The sequence below is a fragment of the Schistocerca piceifrons genome, chromosome 2 (assembly GCF_021461385.2).
Source record: "Schistocerca piceifrons isolate TAMUIC-IGC-003096 chromosome 2, iqSchPice1.1, whole genome shotgun sequence".
NCBI lineage: Eukaryota > Metazoa > Arthropoda > Insecta > Orthoptera > Acrididae > Schistocerca > Schistocerca piceifrons.
Window position 1 is genome coordinate 466,231,665 of NC_060139.1, and position 19,533 is coordinate 466,251,197.

At 41.9% G+C, this 19,533-nt stretch overlaps 1 protein-coding gene across 2 annotated transcripts in view; it reads right to left on the minus strand.

Annotated features, from left to right (window-relative positions):
- The window catches only part of LOC124777713 (mucin-2-like), a 107,634-nt gene that overhangs the window by 42,277 nt on the left and 45,824 nt on the right, over window positions 1-19,533 (minus strand). The window contains exons 2-3 of one of the 2 annotated variants that reach the window (XM_047253210.1): window positions 16,617-16,747; window positions 2,300-2,479 (exon numbers count right to left, since the gene is read on the minus strand). In XM_047253210.1, coding sequence (XP_047109166.1) covers window positions 2,300-2,479; window positions 16,617-16,747 — 311 coding nt within the window. Of the gene's footprint in view, window positions 1-2,299; window positions 2,546-16,616; window positions 16,750-19,533 lie in introns of those variants that run through there. The other variant, XM_047253211.1, reaches the window with a different exon arrangement.

Sequence of the window (19,533 nt, forward strand, 5' to 3'; positions counted from 1 at the left end):
TGTTATACCCTTCTTTGAGCCAATTTTTACACACTCCCATATAAAAGTCTCTTCTACACTTCTCCACAAATTGTCAATTTTGGCTTTATGCTTACAGATATATTCAATTTATTTCCTAATTTTGTACACCTGTCTTCCATTAGGTCATTTACTGTTATGAATAATGCAAAGATATGTTTTATTAATTTTTCTTCTGTCAGTGTATCTGAACATTTCATCATTTCATCAGCATTGCAATTCGATAATGGCCAGACTCACATTCTCAACCTCTTCTTTAATTTATTCATTCATTTGGAACCCATTATTATGTCATCTGTGCCTTCTCATTGCACCTGAAATGCTGTTTTTTGTTTGGCATACCAGATACCTATTTTCAGATATGACCTAAAGTCCTGAAATCAATTCAGATCCAGTTGCGCTCTACTGTTTATTACTTTCACTGTCTATTTGAATTTAATTTTCAGTTGTTCTAAACATACAAATTTTCATTAACTTATCCAATAAAATCACTGCTAACCTAGACTGTCATCCTTTCAGTGGACTGGTTATACAACATTTTCATCTTGGTGTAAATAATATTTACCCCTACTCTCATGCTTCCTTTATCAAGCTCATCAATTTTTTGCTAACACATTTCATTCCTCCCAATCTTTTCATGTTGTCAAAGTGCAGTTTAGCCTCATTACAGATATTAACTGAGAAACTGATAATGTAGGCTTGATTTCTCAAGGCAGTTAGCACAGTTTTTATTACAACGAAGTCAAATTTTCATATAATTTAATAAATCCTAGACAAAGTGGTAACCCATAGTCATTGCTTTGCTTGTTTAGTTGTACTTGAAACTTGAAAATTTTCATCATACTACACTCAGTGTTAAAATCAAGATTTTCCTTCCTAACTAAATTCTAATGTTTTCTTTATCTTCTAAACAATTAATGAGAATTTTGGTAAAAGTCTTTCATACCACTAACTAAAGACAATCAACCTGTGACCTTCTTCTCTGTTCCCTTTCTTGTGAATTGAAACTACTGTTTCCAATAATGAGTACTGCCTTTTTATCAAGATATTTGTTGAACAATTCAACAACTTGCAGACAGGCACAATTAAAAGACACTCACATATGTCTTTCGACCATAGCCTTCATCAGTATAAGACACACACACACACACACACACACACACACACACACACACACACACACAGAGAGAGAGAGAGATATATCACACAAGCAAGCACACCTCACACACACACAACCACCAGCTCCAGCATCTTGGGCCAGAACGCAACATCACGTGGGGTGCAAGCAGTAATCTGGAGGGGCTGGGGATTGCAAGCAGCAATATGGGATGCAAGCAGCAATCTGGAGGTTTGTGTGGATGAGGTTTTTGTTTATGTATGTATGTGTGTGTGTGTGTGTGTGTGTGTGTGTGTGTGTGTGTGTGTGTGTCTTTTACTGATGAAGGCTATGGCCAAAAACTATATATGAGTGTCTTCCAATTGTGCCTGCCTGCGACTTGTCATGCCTTCTTTTACTGTAAGCAGCAATCTGTCTTTTCCTACATTGCTGTATTGAAGAGGTAGTGCAATAGCCACTGACAATTTTTTTAGACCCAATGACCTGCTGTTATTTAGTTGTGAAACTAACAGGCAATGGTTTATCTGTCTATAGAGATAAAATGTTAATCTATTATGATAAAATATATTGATCAGTTAAGTACAGATCATAGAAAAAGGTACTGCACAACAGAATCATAAACAATGACTCTATTATGATGTTTAGTGAGGTATTACTGGTTCACCTTTATGACCTCAACAATTCATGATTTTCAGTGATATAATGAATTCTGTTAATTCTTTAATAGTTTAGCCACTAAACAGGTCTCCATTGTGGATCATATAGTGCCTACTTAAATTAACACACCTGTTTCTGATAGTTTATTTTAGTTACTGTGCTTTCTGTTGCTGCTAAGAATAATTTAGTAAATATCATGACAAAAGAGTTGATTCAATAGTCAAGTGCCACAGCTAGACCTAAGGAGTCACAGAAATAATGATTTAGTTTGTGTCAGGTGCTACTCTTTTCCTGTTAGCTTAACTATTGTGGATTTTAGTACATAACTTATATGATGAATGACATAGCCTCTGATTTGTTTACAGGGCAGTTACAGTACTTGTCCGTGACTAATCTATGAAATTAAATTAAATTTTCACTGTTTTAAATAAAGACATTTTCAGCAAAAGTAAAAATCTAAATAAAGAAGAGTTAATAAAATATATATTAGTGTATATAGGAGCTCACCCTTAAGTGGCGATGGATGTCTCTGAAACCAATCCTTGTAATTACACAGTCCCATGGCAGCTGTAAAGCGTGTTGTATTTGGCTGGCTGTTTTGCCCCTGGAACCTTCATAGAGTACGACCAGCACAGATGCAGCTCCATAAGGGGAGAATGCATAATTCCCCCTTGTGTATGCATAGTCCTGTAGCCATTACCACAGGTTTCTTAAACCGAAGACTTAGAGGAAATTCACGATCCATATTTGATACTGAAATATTATAACATCACATTTGCTAAGCATATGTGACATTAACCACATATCTATATTAAAATTTAATACACAAAGCAGAAAGCGGTTATGCTTATAGCAGATAATGAAATTAAATATTGTATAATTACCTGCACGTAGAGCCAAGATGTTAACGTACACAAGACGTACAAGAAACAGTAGAATTAATACTGGGAGTTTTTATGATGAACTAACAGATATGCTTGCACATTTTGTGTTTTGTCATAGTGATGACATAATATTCACCCTAAAGTCTGGCATCCTGGATGCCTTTTGTTGTCTACTTCAGCAAAATTATAAGTTGGTCCTGGTTCTGAAAGCTTAAGATTCATTGGTTTTCTGTTTAGCAGTTAGTCTGGTGGTGCCAGTGCCACATCAGTTTTTGGAAACGTTACTTTGGACAAACCTATACTTTGACAAATTCATGTCAGAGAGGTGGAAGAGTTTGATGTTTTGTTGATGTCAAGGTTAATTAGAGGTGGGGAATATTCATATAAATGCAAGAAACCCTGATCAAAAGACAGAATCCTAAGAAATCACCACTCAGCAGTTATGGAAAACAACTAATTGTTCATAAAATTTGCATAATTCTTTAAAAATATCAAATGCAGTGAGGTGCAAGGTCACTTAATCAAGTGGGCCAATGATGAATAATTTCCTTTATTGATGTATGTTGCTACGACATAACATTGTGGCTGAACCACACCTGGGATACAACAATAACAGTATACATTAGATTAGATTAGTACTTGTCCCATAGATCATGAATACGACACTTCTTAATGATGTGGAACATGTCAGGTTAATAAAAGGTGTCTATAAAAGATATTACATTACACAAATATTACATGACAATATCTTTAATTTTTTTGTGTGTGGTTTGGGGAAATTACCCACTTATTGTATCCAAAAATTCATCTAATGAGAAGGAGTTGCCATTAAGAAATTCTTTTAATTTCCTTTTAAATGCTATATGGCTATCTGTCAGACTTCATGCTATTAGGTAAGTGACCAAAGAATTTTGTGGCAGCATAATTTACCCCCTTCTGAGCCAAAGTTAGATTTAACCTTGAGTAGTGCAGATCATCCTTTCTCCTAGTGTTGTAGCCATGTACACTATTATTACTTTTGAATTCATTCAGATTGTTAATAACAAATTTCATAAGGGAATATATAGGCTATTGCAGTAGCCACCAGAAAGATCGGTACGGCGCGTCATGGACAGTAATTGCCGCAAGTAAAGTCCTGTCCACCAGAGGACAAGCGAGAATTCGGCCGCACCCTCTGCCGGTGGAAACAACTCAGGCAGCACGGGCCATACCCAGTCAGTTCACACTAGCAGACAGTTCCCGGTCTACACTAGGTGAAGTGTGACAAAAACGTGAATCGTGTTACTACACAATTGGCGACGACTAGGATCGTTCTTTCGCATGTTGTGTCGTTGTTCCGGTTTCGCAGCTTATCCATGGCTTGGAGGATTTAGTGCGGGTTTTGGTTGAACAGCAGACGGAGCTCATGGCAACCATGAAACAAGTGCTTCCGGAGTTGCTTTCCACGCAGTCTGCTCCAGCGCCATTCCCTTTCCCCCGTATGATGAAACTGCGGAGGATTGGGACGCATATGAACATCACCTTCAGCAGCATTTCCAGGCGTTTCATGTTGCCGATGCGGAGGTATGTCCTGCTATTTTCTTGTCTTGGATATCTCCCTCACTGTATCAAGTTTTGTGGCAGCTAGCGCCGTTGCAGGAACCCTCGTCCTGGTCTTTTGATGCATTGTGTTCATTGCTGTCTTCATATTATCACCACCGCATGCATGTTGTGGCGGCTAGGTTCGAGTTCTATCAATGCAAGAAACAGCTCCATCAGTCTTACCGGGCATGGGCTGCTAACCTGCACGGTCTTAGTCGCAAGTGTTATTTTGTCACGGATCAGTTGCGAGAGTCGTATGCCCACGTTATGGTACGCGACGTCATTGTTCGTTCGGCCCCTGATAGGGAGGTCTGGCAACGGGCCCTGCAGTTAGAAGACCCTTCCCTCGAGGAAGTCCTGTCCATTGCTCAATCGTATGAAGTCTTTCACACCGCAGGTCAATAGTTGGAAGCGTGGTGCAACGTCGCGGCAGTTCAGGGCGGCACAGCTGCGTCCACTGCGTCCGGTGTGGACGACGTGCGAGCAGTACAATCCGGCAGTGACGGCTGCTCCCACATGGCGCATAAACAGAGTTCCAGCCGCCGGCCCCTGTTACCATCCTGTGCATCATGCTATATACATCATGATCGGTCAGAGTGCCCCCAGCGTTGGGCTGTTTGTCACAAAAGTTTGCCGCTCAGCCTTAAAAACATTGAAGGAAGCAGGTACAGAGGACATAGACATTGGCATTCAGGAAGTTTCATCAGGCCAGGCTCCCGACACATCGGTACACAAACTCTTTATTGAGGTGTCGGTTCGGTCATGCTGATTACAACTGCAAATAGATACGGGTGCCGCAGTTTCCTTTTTGAATGCACAAACTTAATCCAGCCTTGGGTCACCCCCGTTGGCGCCAGTTTACCGGCGTCTACGCAGTTATGGTAAACAGTTCATTCCCCTACTGTGTCAATTCACTACCGACGTTACTTACAAATCAGTCACAACTTTTATTGTTGTCAGTGATGCGAGCTCCGCTAACCTTTTTGGGTTGGATGCCTTTCAAGCTTTCGGTTTTTCTATCACAGACACCATACAGTTGGTCTCCGAAGACGTTCCCTATCAATCATTGGAATATTTGATCTCTGACTTTAAGGATATCTTTGAGGAGGGCCTGGGGCGTGTTTCAGACTTTGAAGCTCACTTGACGTTGAAGGCGTCAGTTCGCCCGCATTTTCTACACGCGAGGCAGATCCCCTTGGCTCTCCGCCCTCAGGTAAAAGCAGAGCTAGACCAGCTGACAGCCCTCGGGGTCGTTATTCCCATTTATTCTAGTGAGTGGGCTTTGCCCCTCGTTATTTTCAGGAAGTCCTCAGGAACATTACGTCTCTGTGGCGATTTCAAGGCCACCATTAATTCCCAATTGGTGGTGGAGACCTATCCCTTGCCTCGTTCTGATGAATTGTTCTCTGCCATGACAGGAGGCCAATATTTTTCGAAAATTGATCTTTCAGAGGCTTATCATCAGATACCACTTGATGAGGACTTCAAACAGCTGGCGGTCGTCAACACCCCATTTGGCCTTTAGCAATACCAGCGGTTGGCCTTCGGAATGTCCAGTGCCCTGGCAATATTTCAGCGTTATCTTGAGCACATCACGTCGACAATCCCTCATTGTAGTAATTACCTGGACAACATAATTGTCACAGGCTGCAGCACGAAGGAACACTTGCACAAACTTTGAACCATCTTTCTCAACTTCAGGTCCGTGGGCCTGCGTTGTAACCTGAGTAAGTCGAACTTCTTCCAACCGTCCATTGAGTATGTGGGCTACACCATCTCGTGGCAAGGCGTTCAGCCACTAGGAAGTTTGGTCCAAGGTATCGTCGACCTTCTGTGGCCCGCTTCGCTGAAAGAGTTACAAGCTTTTTTAGGTAAGATTGCCTATTACCACTGGTTCATTCCCAGGGCTTCCACCATAGCCCGTCCCCTGTACTGCCTTCTGCGCAAGGGTGTTCCTTTTGATTGGTCACCTGCATGCGAGTGAGTGTTCACCTCGTTGAAGGGCCTCCTCATGTCAGCGCCTTGTTTGGCTACTTTTGACCCCAATAAGCCATTGGTCCTGGCTACAGATGCTTCGCAGTATGGGGTGGGGGTGGTCCTGGCCCATCGCAATGCGGATGGCTCCGAGCAGCCACTGGCGTTGGCGTCTAAAACTCTTAGTCCCATGCAGGCCCAGGTGGAAAAAGAGGCTTTGGCCATTGTCTACGCTGTTACCAAGTTTCACCCTTTCTTGTATGGCACGAAGTTTCAGTTAATCACTGACCATAAGCCATTAATATCGTTATTTGACCCTGCCTCTCAGATTCCGGATAGGGCAGCCCACAGACTGCAGAGCTGGGTCTTGTTCCTCTCTAAGTACCATTATGACATTCATTTTTGCCCTACTGGACAGCATGCCAATGCCGACGCTCTTTCCCGTCTTCCGGTGGGCCCGGATCCAAAGTTCGATCGGGAGGAGATTATGTGTTTTCATTTGGATGTGGCATCCCACCAAGCAGTTGATGGCTTCCTGATCACTAGTTCTAGAGTCGCCAGGGAAACGGCAGTTGACCCTGTTCTCTGGCAAGTAGTTTGCCTCGTTCAGCAGGGGTGGTCATCCCAACCTCCAGGTCGGGTCTCGGACACTCTTTGTAATTAATTTGTTCTACGAGACCACCTCTCAGTCTTGGAAGGAGTTCTCCTTCTGGCTACCGATGATACAGCTCCTCACGTGGTTGTTCCTGCAAGTTAGCGAAGGGAGGTCCTCACGTTATTACATGATGGGCACTGGGGTGTTTCCCGTACTAAAACCTTGGCTCGCAGACATGTGTACTGGCCCGGTATTGACAGAGAAATTGAGCACTTGGTGGCCGCCTGTTCCCAGTGTGCGAGCCAACAGGCGTCTCCCAGGTCAGCGTTCTCTTCATGGCCGCCTGCAACCCAGGCATGGGAACGTGTTCACATGGATTTTGTGGGGCCCGTTTCTCAATGGCTATTGGCTCATTGTCATTGATGCTTATTCCCGATTCCCATATCTGGTTCACTGCTCCTCAATCACTTCAGAAGTTGCAATCCAGGCACTAGCAAAAATCTTTTCTGTGGAAGGTCTGCCAGTCACCCTGGTATCAGACAATGGACCTCAGATTATTTCACAGACCTTCCAGGATTTTTGTAGGTGCTTTGGTATTCGGCACGTTTGCTCTCCCCCCTTTCATCCACAATCGAATGGGGAAGCCGAGCGCATGGTGTACACATTTAAGACGCAGATGAAAAAGTATGTGCACGAATTTGCTGTGGAGGAGGCATTGACTTTTTCCTGACGGCATACCGGACCACACCAATGGGAGAATGCAGCCCCGCAGAGCTCCTCCATGGGCGCCAACCTAGGACTCTGCTGCATCTCCTCTGCCCTGGTCCTTGCCAGTCTTCGCAAAACAGGGTACCTGGCTTTCCACCGGGTATGTCGGTCTGGGCACGTGGGTTTGGTCGCAATCCACGTTGGATACCGGCAGTGGTCCTGCGCCGCAATGGCCGCTGGCTCTTTACCTTGCATGCGGGGGACCGGGAGGTATGCCGGCGGAACAACAACAACAACTCAGGCAGCATGGGCCGTGCCCAGTCTGTTCACATTGGGCATACCTAGCAGACAGTTCTCGGTCTACACTAGGTGAAGTGTGACGGAAACGTGAATCGTGTTACTACAGCTATATTGTGAGGCTACAGTGAAGATCTCTAACTCTTTAAATAAGTGTCTGCAGGATGATCTTGGATGAGCTCCAGCAATTATTCTGATTACACGCTTTTGTGCAATGAACACTCTTTTACTCAAATGATGAGTTACCCCAGAATATGATGCCATACGAAAGCAGAGAATGAAACTAGGCATGGTAAGCTGATTTACTAAGATGTATATCGCCAAAATTTGCAATGACCCTAATAGCATAAGTAGCTGAACTCAAACATTTCAGCAGATCCTCAGTGTGTTTTTTCCAGTTCAACCCCTCATCAAATGCATACACCTAGAAATTTTGAATATTCTACCTTAGCTACCGATTTCTGATTGAAGTCTATATTTATTAATGGTGTCATTCCATTTACTGTGTGGAACTGTATATACTGTGTTTTGTCAAAATTTAATGAGAGCCCGTTTGCAGGGAACCACTTAATGATATTCTGAAAAGCATCGTTTACAATTTCACCAGTTAATTCTTGTCTGTTGGGTGTGATAGCTATACTTGTATCATCTGCAAAAAGTACCAGCTTTGCATCTTCGTGAATATAGAATGGCAAGTCATTAATATACATTAAGAACACCAGAGGACCCAAGATCGAACCTTGCGGCAGCCCATTCTTGATTGTTCCCCAGTTTGAGAAATCACCAGTTTTTTCTATATTATGTGAACTGCTTATTTCAACTTTCTGCACTCTTCCAGTTAGGTATGATTTAAACCATTTGAGCACTGTCCCATTCATACCACAGTACTTGAGCTTATCTAGAAGTATTCCATGATTTACACAATCAAAAGCCTTTGACAGATCTCAAAAAGTCCCAACGGGTGACTTCCGGTTACTCAGAGCATTTAATATTTCATTAGTGAAAGTATATATAGCATTTTCCGTTGATAAACCCTTCTGGAAACCGAACTGACATTTTGTTAAAACTTTATTTTTACAAAGGTGTGAAGCTACTCTACAATACATTACTTTTTGAAGAATTTTGGATAAGGCAGTCAGAAGAGAGATTGGGCAGTAGTTGTTGACATCAGACGTATCCCCTTTTTTATGCAGTGGTTTAACAATGGCATACTTCAGTCTATCTGGGAAAATACCCTGCTTCAGAGAGCTATTACATATGTGGCTAAGAATCCCACTTATTTCTTGGGAACAAGCTGCTGGAAATGCAATCAATTCCATGTGAGCTTTTATTCTTGAGAGAGTTTATTATCTTCCTAATTTCAGAAGGAGAGGTGGGTGGAATTTCAATTGTATCAAATAGTGTGGGTAAGGCCTCTTCCATTAACTGCCTTGCTTCTTCTAATGAACACTTTCTCTACAACATTTAAAAAATGATCATTCAAAATGTTTTTGACTTCCGGCTTGTTGTTTATCAAGTTTCCATTCGCTTTGAAGGTATTGATGTGCTGTTATTAGATCAACAGAAGACAGTATGTGGAGCTTTTCTACATTTATTGAAGGTGAGTGATGCCATTAACCATTTGGTTAAAACTGGAGTTTATTGTCCTCTGAGGGGATGCAGCAGATTAATGATCATTTGTTTCAGCGGTGATAAAACTTATGTACTGATAAACATCACTTCCTTGAGACAAAGAAGTTGCTGTCCATGCATCAGCATGGCTTTAGAAAGCATCGCTCCTGTGAAACGCAACTCGCCCTTTTTTCACATGATATCTTGCGAACCATGGATGAAGGGTATCAGACGAATGGCATATTTCTTTACTTCCAGAAAGCATTTGACTTGGTGCCCCACTGCAGACTCCTAACTAAGGTACGAGCATATGGGATTGGTTCCCAAATATGTGAGTGGCTCAAAGACTTCTTAAGTAATAGAACCCAGTACGTTGTCCTCGATGGTGAGTGTTCATCGGAGGTGAGGGTATCATCTGGAGTGCCCCAGGGAAGTGTGGTAGGTCCACTGTTGTTTTCTATCTACATAAATGATCTTTTGGATAGGGTGGATAGCAATGTGTGGCTCTTTGCTGACGATGCTGTGGTGTACGGGAAGGTGTCATTGTTGAGTGACTGTAGGAGGATACAAGATGACTTGGACAGGATTTGTGACTGGTGTAAAGAATGGCAGCTAACTCTAAGTATAGATAAATGTAAATTAATGCAGATGAATAGGAAAAAGAATCCCGTAATGTTTGAATACTCCATTAGTAGTGTAGCTCTTGACACAGTCATGTCGATTAAATATTTGGGTGTAACATTGCAGAGCGATATGAAGTGGGACAAGCGGGTAATGGCAGTTGTGGGGAAGGCAGATAGTTGTCTTCGGTTCATTGGTAGAAGTTTGGGAAGATGTGGTTCATCTGTAAAGGAGACCGCTTATAACACACTAATACAAGCTATTCTTGAGTACTGCTCAAGTGCTTGGGATCCCTATCAGGTTGGATTGAGGGAGGACATAGAAGCAATTCAGAGGCGGGCTGCTAGATTTGTTACTGGTAGGTTTGATCATCATGCGAGTGTTACGGAAATGCTTCAGGAACTCGGGTGGGAGTCTCTGGAGGCGTTCTTTTCATGAATCGCTACTGAGGAAATTTAGAGAACCAGCATTTGAGGCTGACTGAAGTACAATTTTACTGCTGCCAACTTATATTTCGCAGAAAGACCACAAAGATAAGATAAGAGAGATTAGGGCTCGTACAGAGGCATATAGGCAGTCTTTTTTCCTCGTTCTGTTTGGGAGTGGAACAGGGAGAGAAGATGCTAGTTGTGGTATGAGGTACACTCTGCCACGCACTGTATGGTGGATTGCGGAGTATGTATGTAGATGTAGATGTAGATGTAGATGGACCAGAACCAGAAATAACTGTTGATAGAATGAAAGTTCCCAGCACTGCTTGTAATGGATTCCCATTCGTACTAAAGAGATTGCTGCTAGAGTGCAGCAGTAGTCTACCACGGACCAGGACACAACTCTACATTGTTGTCAGAATTCTTTGGTTTTAATATAGATGCTGATTGTCTTAATAAGAATACAAAGTGTGGTTCTCTACGATATCTGTAGTGTGAGTATATTTTATTAAAATTGCTTGTAAATGAAGGAAGGATGGCAGAAGTAGTTGTGCTAAAACTATTTTCAGTGTTAAGGTCATTGGATGTGGAGTGCAAGCTAGGACTGGACAGGTACAGGTTCAGAAAGTGAGTCAAGACCTTGACTGAGGAACCACTGTGGCATTTTCCTAAAGTGATTTACAGAAGCAGTGGGCATCCTAAATCTCAACAGTCAAATGGTATTATGAACCCTGCTGATCCTGAGTACTAGTCCACTCTCTTAATCTCTGTGCTACAAGTTCAGTTTGAATCAATGATATAAAGTTTAATGACATAATAACAGCGTTCAGATACACTAGTATTCACCAACTTGGAGCTCTCTCTCTCTCTCTCATTCACCCACTCTCTCTGCAGATTAATGGGTTGGGTTGGGTTGTTTGGGGGAAGAGACCAAAAAGCAAGGTCATCAGTCTCATCGGATTAGGGAAGGATGGGGAAGGAAGTCAGCCGCGCCCTTTCAAAGGAACCATCCCGGCATTTGCCTGCAGCGATTTAGGGAAATCACAGAAAACCTAAATCAGGATGGCCGGACGTGGGATTGAACTGTTGTCCTCCCAAATGCGAGTCCAGTGTGCAGATTAATCTATCTGTTTTTTGTTTTTTTTTTTAATATTTACTAGTCCTCTGTTGTAGAGTATGTCATCAGTGTATGTTCATGTTCTAGTGTACAGGTTAAAATATTTGAATCACAAATACTGAAAAGATTTCTTAAAAGCAGAACTTTCTTTTAGTCTGAGCTTGTAGTTATAGATTTATTTGGAACAACTGTGCTCTTTGAAACACACTGCACAATTTTTATTGAAGACAATTTCAGTGAGATCTTTACCCAGTAATATGACAATAAGCAGGTAGCCTTTAATGACCTCATTATTGATGGAGTGATAAACCCTAAGCTCCCTTCCTTCCTTAAGTGGGTAGTTGTGTAGTTTCTGTTTCACAAGTATATGTCAGAAATACAGCATGTTCACACATGAAAAACAAAAGCTTATGTTCACTAACTTGTTTCTTAAAAGAAAATTCTCTCATTTGTTATAATAACCCTGTTTATATAATGAAAAATAAATTTATATTTTTTACACACAATCAAAGCAGACTACAAAATCAGTATCACATTTCTTAATCACAATAAAAAAAAACATTATTGCTAATAGATCCTATCTGACAAGACAGAATAAGATAGTTCAGAACTTTCAAAAAGAAAACAAATTTGCTAGCACAATGTGAAATTATGTGTGGATGTCCTTGATGGGCATTCAGTAGCGCTGTGCTACATGATTTTTAACTCTAAATGATTGAAACAAGTGGCAAGTCACAGTGTTTGTGTGTAATACATACCTGAATATACCTCTCAATCTAATTAGTATCTAACAAGTATATAATAGGTGCACATTTAAGATATAATAGGTAAGTGATAGCTAAATATTACAATTATTTTTCTTTGCATTTTTCCAATCCTGTATGTTTAAAGATCTCTCTTTCACCACTAGGAATTTTATTTCATAATTGTAATGATTTTACAGGGTGTTTAGCTCACCCATCATGGTGTATGGCATACTGATTTGTTAAGAGCCTTACATGCATATGATGTGACAATCTATAATTTGCCTGGTTCTAGAACCAGTTAATATTTCATAATTCTATTTTCACTCAGATTACTTATAAGAAAGTCCTCATTAAATAGCATACAGTCTTATGTCATAGCTATGTTAATTACAGATAAATCCATGTCAACATAGCTTGTCCAAATGGAGCTATAGTAACTTCCACTGCAATTACCATAGATACTAGATAGAGAGGAATGTATCTACTTCCACCAATGTACATTTCACATAAGAACCATGGATATAAGGGAAATTAGAGCTCTTATGCAGGCATATAAATGGTTGTTTTTTCCTCACTCTATTTGTGAGTCAAACAGAAAAGGAAATGACTAGCAGTGGTAAAATGTTACCTCTGCCTTGCACTATAAGTGGCGTGTGGAGTATGTACATAGATGTAGATGAGATCTCAAAGAAATTAATTCAACCAAATTTCACTCTTCAAAATCGTGAAAACAGTTCGGGAGAGCACTTGCCTACGAAAGGCAAAGGTCCCGAGTTCGAGTCTCAGTCCGGCACACAATTTTAATCTGCCAGGAAGTTTCAGTTTGGGAGAAAGTTAAAACAAAATTAGAATTTAAGATTTATCTGTTTTGAAAGCCAAACTAATTGCTGTCTTATTGGAACATTTGTGATTACATACCTAAACACAGGGATTAAGTTGAAATTGCAATTTTAAATGTTTTTTGGGCAGAACTATGTGGACACTCTAATGGGAGACATTACTGTATGGCTTATGCCTGATTCAGAAGTGAGAAATCTCATGTTGAAGAAACTGGCTCCTCCTGTGATAGAAGTAATGCGAATAGCTGAATTATGTTTATAGTGGAAGAAGACAGCACTGCAGCCGGCTCTTTGGCACTGGTCATGCAGGATGCCATACCTCCTCTGGTGGGACTTTCACCTGCGCTGTGACCAGGGCAGCACCATAAACCCATACCACCAGCAATGAGCCACACCAGTGGTGGCACCATTGCCTGGCTGTGAATATTGTTTACTTCACCACGCAACTCTGTGTATGACCCCGATGGTACGAAAGTTGCCACGGGTGCAACAAAAAGGGACACTTGTAAGAGGTAAATATTAGCAGTAATGTTGTTAACCTGCCCCAGCCTGCAGAAGTGAATTAGTTGAGTCAGCAATCTACAGGAGTGCCAAAATCACGAAATACACCCCAAAAACTGTAATTTGATGTGCTATTGGTGAAGACCCTGTGAGATTACTTTTGGGAGTCAGTGCTTCTGTGTTTTTGTTAAAACAAATCTTTGAGTCTATGCACGTCAACACATGCCTTTGTTAAAAAACATTCCATTTTACTTATTTATAACCAACTCATATATAGAGTAAATTTTTTCATGGTAGCTGAACCCAGGGTTGTTTTTAGAATTGACTCTTTACATGCTTTTGGATTTCCAAATTTTTGCACCTGGACATGGGAAGATAAACAGCTTTGAAGCTCACACTACTCTTCAAATGACAGCAATCCCACATTTCTTCAAAGGCCATCTCATGCCCTTTGCTCTTAAGAATGACCTCAAAACAAAGATGGATAGGTTCACTCATGGTGATGTGTTAACACCTACTCCTCATAGTCAGTGAGCCACTGCCCTAATCACAGTATCCAAATCCAATGGTACACAGGGACTTCATGGTGATTTCAAAGTAATGATCAATACACAAGCTGAAGTGGAAATTTATTCTCTAATGCTGAATCAAAATCTTACTAGGGCTAAACATGTCATATAGCCTTACCATGAAAATCAGTTACCTTTCAGAATCTGATCAGACACTGCCATATTTCAGCATTTTATGAATCAACTACTGCAGGGCATCCCAACTGTGCTGCATATGATGACAATAACTTGGTCACATGTGCAACTCCTCAAGATCACCTTCACCACCTTGAGCTTTTGTTCCAGAGGCTAACAGTAAGACGACTTTAATGCAACATGTACAAGTGTTCTTTCTTGCAATCTCCCTTGTCAAATTTAAGGTTTAAACTCACAGCAAACAGATTGGAACCATTGATAGATTATGTATCAATAAAATGCAGACCCCACCTCTTCCGAGAACATCAAAGAATTTCAAGTCTTTCTGGGAAATGTCAATTATTATGGCTGAAACTGAAAACCTGGCAGAACTCTATCACCCACTGAAATAGCTACAATGCCAAGACACACATTTTCAGTGGTTACATACTTGTCAACAGGCTTTAAAAGATTGCCTCAAGTGAACACCATGGTTAACAATGTATACTCCTGGTCTGCCTCTGGTAGTAGCAACTGATGCATCCCTGATGCATCAGTGCAGTTTTATTCCATAAATACCCTGACAGCACCGAGTGCCATGTAGTTTATGCTTCAAAAACCTTTTCAAATTCTCAGCAATGCTGCTCTCAAACAGAGTGAGAGGCTCTCGCCATTACATATGCTGTTCAAAAATTTAAATTATTCCTTTATATAAAGAAACTTCATTGCTCACCACCTTTGATCCCAAACACCTCTTACCAAACTGGACTGCACATTGCTTGTAATTCTGAGCACTATACTTGTCTAATTTTCATTGTTCTATCCACTACTGACCAGTGGCATTACACACCAACTTGATGTGCTGCTCTGATTCCTAATGGGAACTGACCTAGCCTTTGACTTAAATGAAATGGTGTGTTTCCAACTCAACTCAAATTTGGATTTGCCAGTTTCATCCTTTCCCGTAACATCACAAGATGTCACAGTCACCATCCACAAGAAGCCTATGTTACATCATCTCACTCAGTTTGTGCAACATGAGTGGCCAGACATACTTGCCAAATTTCATCCCTATCACCCTTAGTGGCATCAACTACACCTTAACCAAAAAGTTCAATAGTGGGTTTCAGACAAGGACCACTGCCTCGTCCTGATTCCACCTCCTCTGCCACAAGTGTTGCGCCTCCTCCACACTACCCACTGGAGCATGACCTGGATGAAAAGTTCGATGGGATAACATGTATTCTGGCCACATATTAATTCCACCATCATGGACCTGATCTACCAACATTCTGCCTGTCAGTCACATCGAACTGCACCTCCCAAGCGTTTCTTTTCCTTGGCAGTGCAGCAGAATCATGCAGGTGTAGCCATTTACATTTTGCTATCCCATTTTGTGGCTCATGATTGTTCTTCTCATTCCCCTTTTTCATTATGTATGTCTCAGATCACTACTATTGCATCCTTGGAAAGATGCGGAATACTTTAACTGCTCCTTTAAAATCAGTCCCACAAGGCAGTTATGTCAAACACAATATCTAATGCTCTCAGTAGCTTTGTAGCAGCTTACAGGGCCACCTTAACTGAGGGCTGCAGCTGTCCTATCTCTGTGTTCTGCAGCAATATCCACTCTGGAACACACAACAGCAGGATGTCATCTCCTCTGGTGGTTACTGCTTGGAGGGTGAGGAGTGGTGGGTGTAATGGCACCATCTGATGTTACCATGGACAATGAGTAGTTAGGGAAACATCACTATTGACCCTAATCAGATGTGCTGATCCTCAGGTGTGCTCTATGAAAAGATCATGCCAGACTCTAGCATACAAGCCAGCGCAGGGCTGGCCTAAGCCAGTGTTGGTGCAAGCAGTGGACTGTGGATGATGAGTGTCAGTGAACTGGCTGCGGAATTATTCTGGTGGACTCCATTTGTAATAGATGGAACTTTGATAGGGCCTGGGCTGTTCTTCATGTAGGCACACAGTGTACTCTGACCGAATGAAGATAGCTAATCCACATTGAAAGACTACCAATTAAGACTACATTGCCCAAAGTATACTGGACATTTAACAATTTTTATTGCCAAATATGCACTTGGTTATAGCTCACTGAGGGACCAAGAACCCAAGCAGAAGTTGAATCTTAAGAATTATTTTTTGTGTGTGTATTTTACTTATGGATTAAATTACAACATTATCCTAATTTTGGCTATAGAGGCTTAGTCTGCTTAATACTGACCTGAATAATTGCTATTCCAAATCCATTAGTTACATCTACCATAGCATCTCGTGGTCTCCAGTGTCTGATAAGGGTTTCCCATTGTCTCTGACAGTTAGTTATTTGAGCCAGCAAAACACATAATATTATATCTGAAAAGTACAACAAGATATTTTGTTAGAAAAACCATAAATGCATTATGTTAAATGTACACAGCAAATATAAAACTGCAACACACAAAGGCAATGAAGAACCTGAACTTTAAAAAAGAAAAATATTGATTTCTTCTATAGCCAGAACATAAGGAATGTATCTTGGGAAGATAACACCCACAATAAACATTGGGAGTAATGAAAACTATGAGGTGTAGTCATAAAGGTCTAATTATCATTTTTTTAAAAAAGTTTTGTGATTAATTTTTTGTGTGTCTGTAGGTACTCATCTGCAGTCTTGCTAAAAATTGAAATCCCACTGCCACAGTACCTCAAAATGATGCTATGGGCACAAAAACACAGTGCCAGCCAACTGACAAAGTGGAGTATAATACGACTGTTCATTTTCTGCATTTGAAGTGGAAAAATGCTCTAAAATCTATGCTGAGTTGATGGACATGTATGGAAACAATGCCACATCCTATGATGCAGTGGTTGAGTGGCACAGACACTTCCATTGTGGTCAGACGTGGTGAATGATGAAGAACAATGTGGCAGACCATCTCCCTGAGAAGAATTGGGCAGCATAACAGAGGTCACTGTCCACTGTGTTCACGACTACTCACACCCATTCCAAAAGCTCATTGGTCTGAAGCAGCAGCAGAAAAGTTGACACTATATCAGACCAATCTAGATGACTTTCTTAGCCACCTCCATTGACTCTCCATGAAGGCTTCACAAGTCTTTATTATGGCAGAAGTCATTAAGCAGTAATCTTCAGACAAGGGGATCCATATGAAACTTTTGAGCTCTTATATCTCTAAATAATGACAGTATTTGGAATGAGAGATGCCAATGAAAAAGGATAGTTGTAGGAATGGTGATAAAACATCTTTAATAATAACTGAACAACTGGAAATGATAATTCTTAATTTATGATAAGTCCTTGTATAAACATTTCCATGATCATAATTCTGAACAAAATTCTTTATAGAGCATTACAACGCTTCGGTGTAAATGATATCTGATGTGAGAATGTAATCCTCATGTACTTTTTGTTTTTCATTTTCTTTAAGGAATACAAAAATGTTAGTTGATTTAGTTACCTTTGAAAAGGCTACATACAACTGTCCATGTGTAAAGACGGGATTTGGTAAACACAATCATACTCTATAAAGTGTTTGTTCCTGTGATTTGTTGACAGTGATCAAAAATATACTTTTAATATGCAACTGTCTTCTTGTCTATTGAAACAGCATGCTTGTATCATATGATGTTGAGGGAATATGGTATAGTTGTAGGTAAACAACTAGAATTCTCTCATATACAGATTTATTCACACTTAGCGTCTACACAGATACAAGTCCGGAGGCTAACTGCCGTTAGCGTCCGACATGCTCTCCAAAGCCCTCTCCTCAAAGATAGCACACTTACGCACAGAACAAATATCGGTTTTTATGGCGCTCTACGCCACATAGCCCGCCCCGCGCAGTATGGAGTACGTCCCTGGGGGGGGGGGGGGCTAGAAGGTAGGAAGGTAACGCACAGTTCTTCTGCGTCAGGCGGAAGCGGTCGACTGGTAGGAGACCGGGGGGGGGTGAAGCCCGGTATGTCGGTGGTGATGTCAGCAAGCGACGCCAGCAGCTGAAGACGACGTTCCATCCTGGAGTGAAGGTGTAGCACTTCATCAGCCGGCAGGCGGAGAATCACCTTGCCAGAAGGCCTAACAAAGGCACGCAAATTGCCACACGCAGCACTTCTGCTCAATTTAAAGCGGCGTACCACATGAGACTCTGCACTTCTTCCCTCAATATTGTCACACGCGAGTACCACACACACAGTATCGCCATCTACGACCACAGATAATTTATGTATGTCATCAGGGTGCACATGTGTTGTGAATTCTTGGATGGCACCTGTACGAGCAATGGTAGGGAGGCAGGGAGGTGTGGGAAAGCCATGGCAGGGGGAAGCATCTGCTAAGAGGGGGGTGGCAGGTGCACTAGACTGTGCAGGAGACAGCCTCGGGCGATTAGCTGACAGACGAGGGAGCATGACCGAAGGCAACGAGGAGCCAGCGTGGGTTGAACGGCGTGACAAAGAGCTGTCACACAAAGATGGTAACACAATGGTAGAATCCGAGTGGTTGGCAGTTCGACTGCGAGGGCTGTGAGGAGTGAAGCCCCGAAAAGATTGGCCACTCGAATTAGATGAACGCGGACAAGGAGCAGTGCTCGGCACAGAGACACGCTGTGGAAATTAAATACCCAAATGCATGGTGTGGGAAGATGGATGGCCGCTCGAAGCAGGAGTGGGAGAAATAGGGGCAGAATCAGGGAGGTTCACCTGAGGCTCAATGAAAGCTGGTTTCACTCGGTTGAGTGAGACCATGGTTACAGAGTCTTTTATGAGGAGATCCATGTTATTCTCAGAGCGTTTGACGACCTTGTAAGGACCTATGTAGGGCGACTGAAGCGGGGCTTTGACTGAGTCGTCTCTGAGAAACACGTACTCACAAGAGTCTAGTGTGCGCGGTACGTACACATGCGGAGGTGTAAGAGCAGCCAGTGGTGGCGGCTGAATTTTGCTGCAGTGCAAGCGCACCCGCTCGAGAAGTGAAGGGAGTTCAGAGGGCCGTGGAAGTGGGGTCGGAGTGACTAATTCTCCAGGCAAAACCAGAGGTTGGCCATATACAAACTCGGCTATGGACCCCTTGAGGTCTTCCTTGAAAGTCGCACGAAGGCCAAGAAGCACGAAGGGCAGTGCCTCTGTCCATAGTGAGTCAT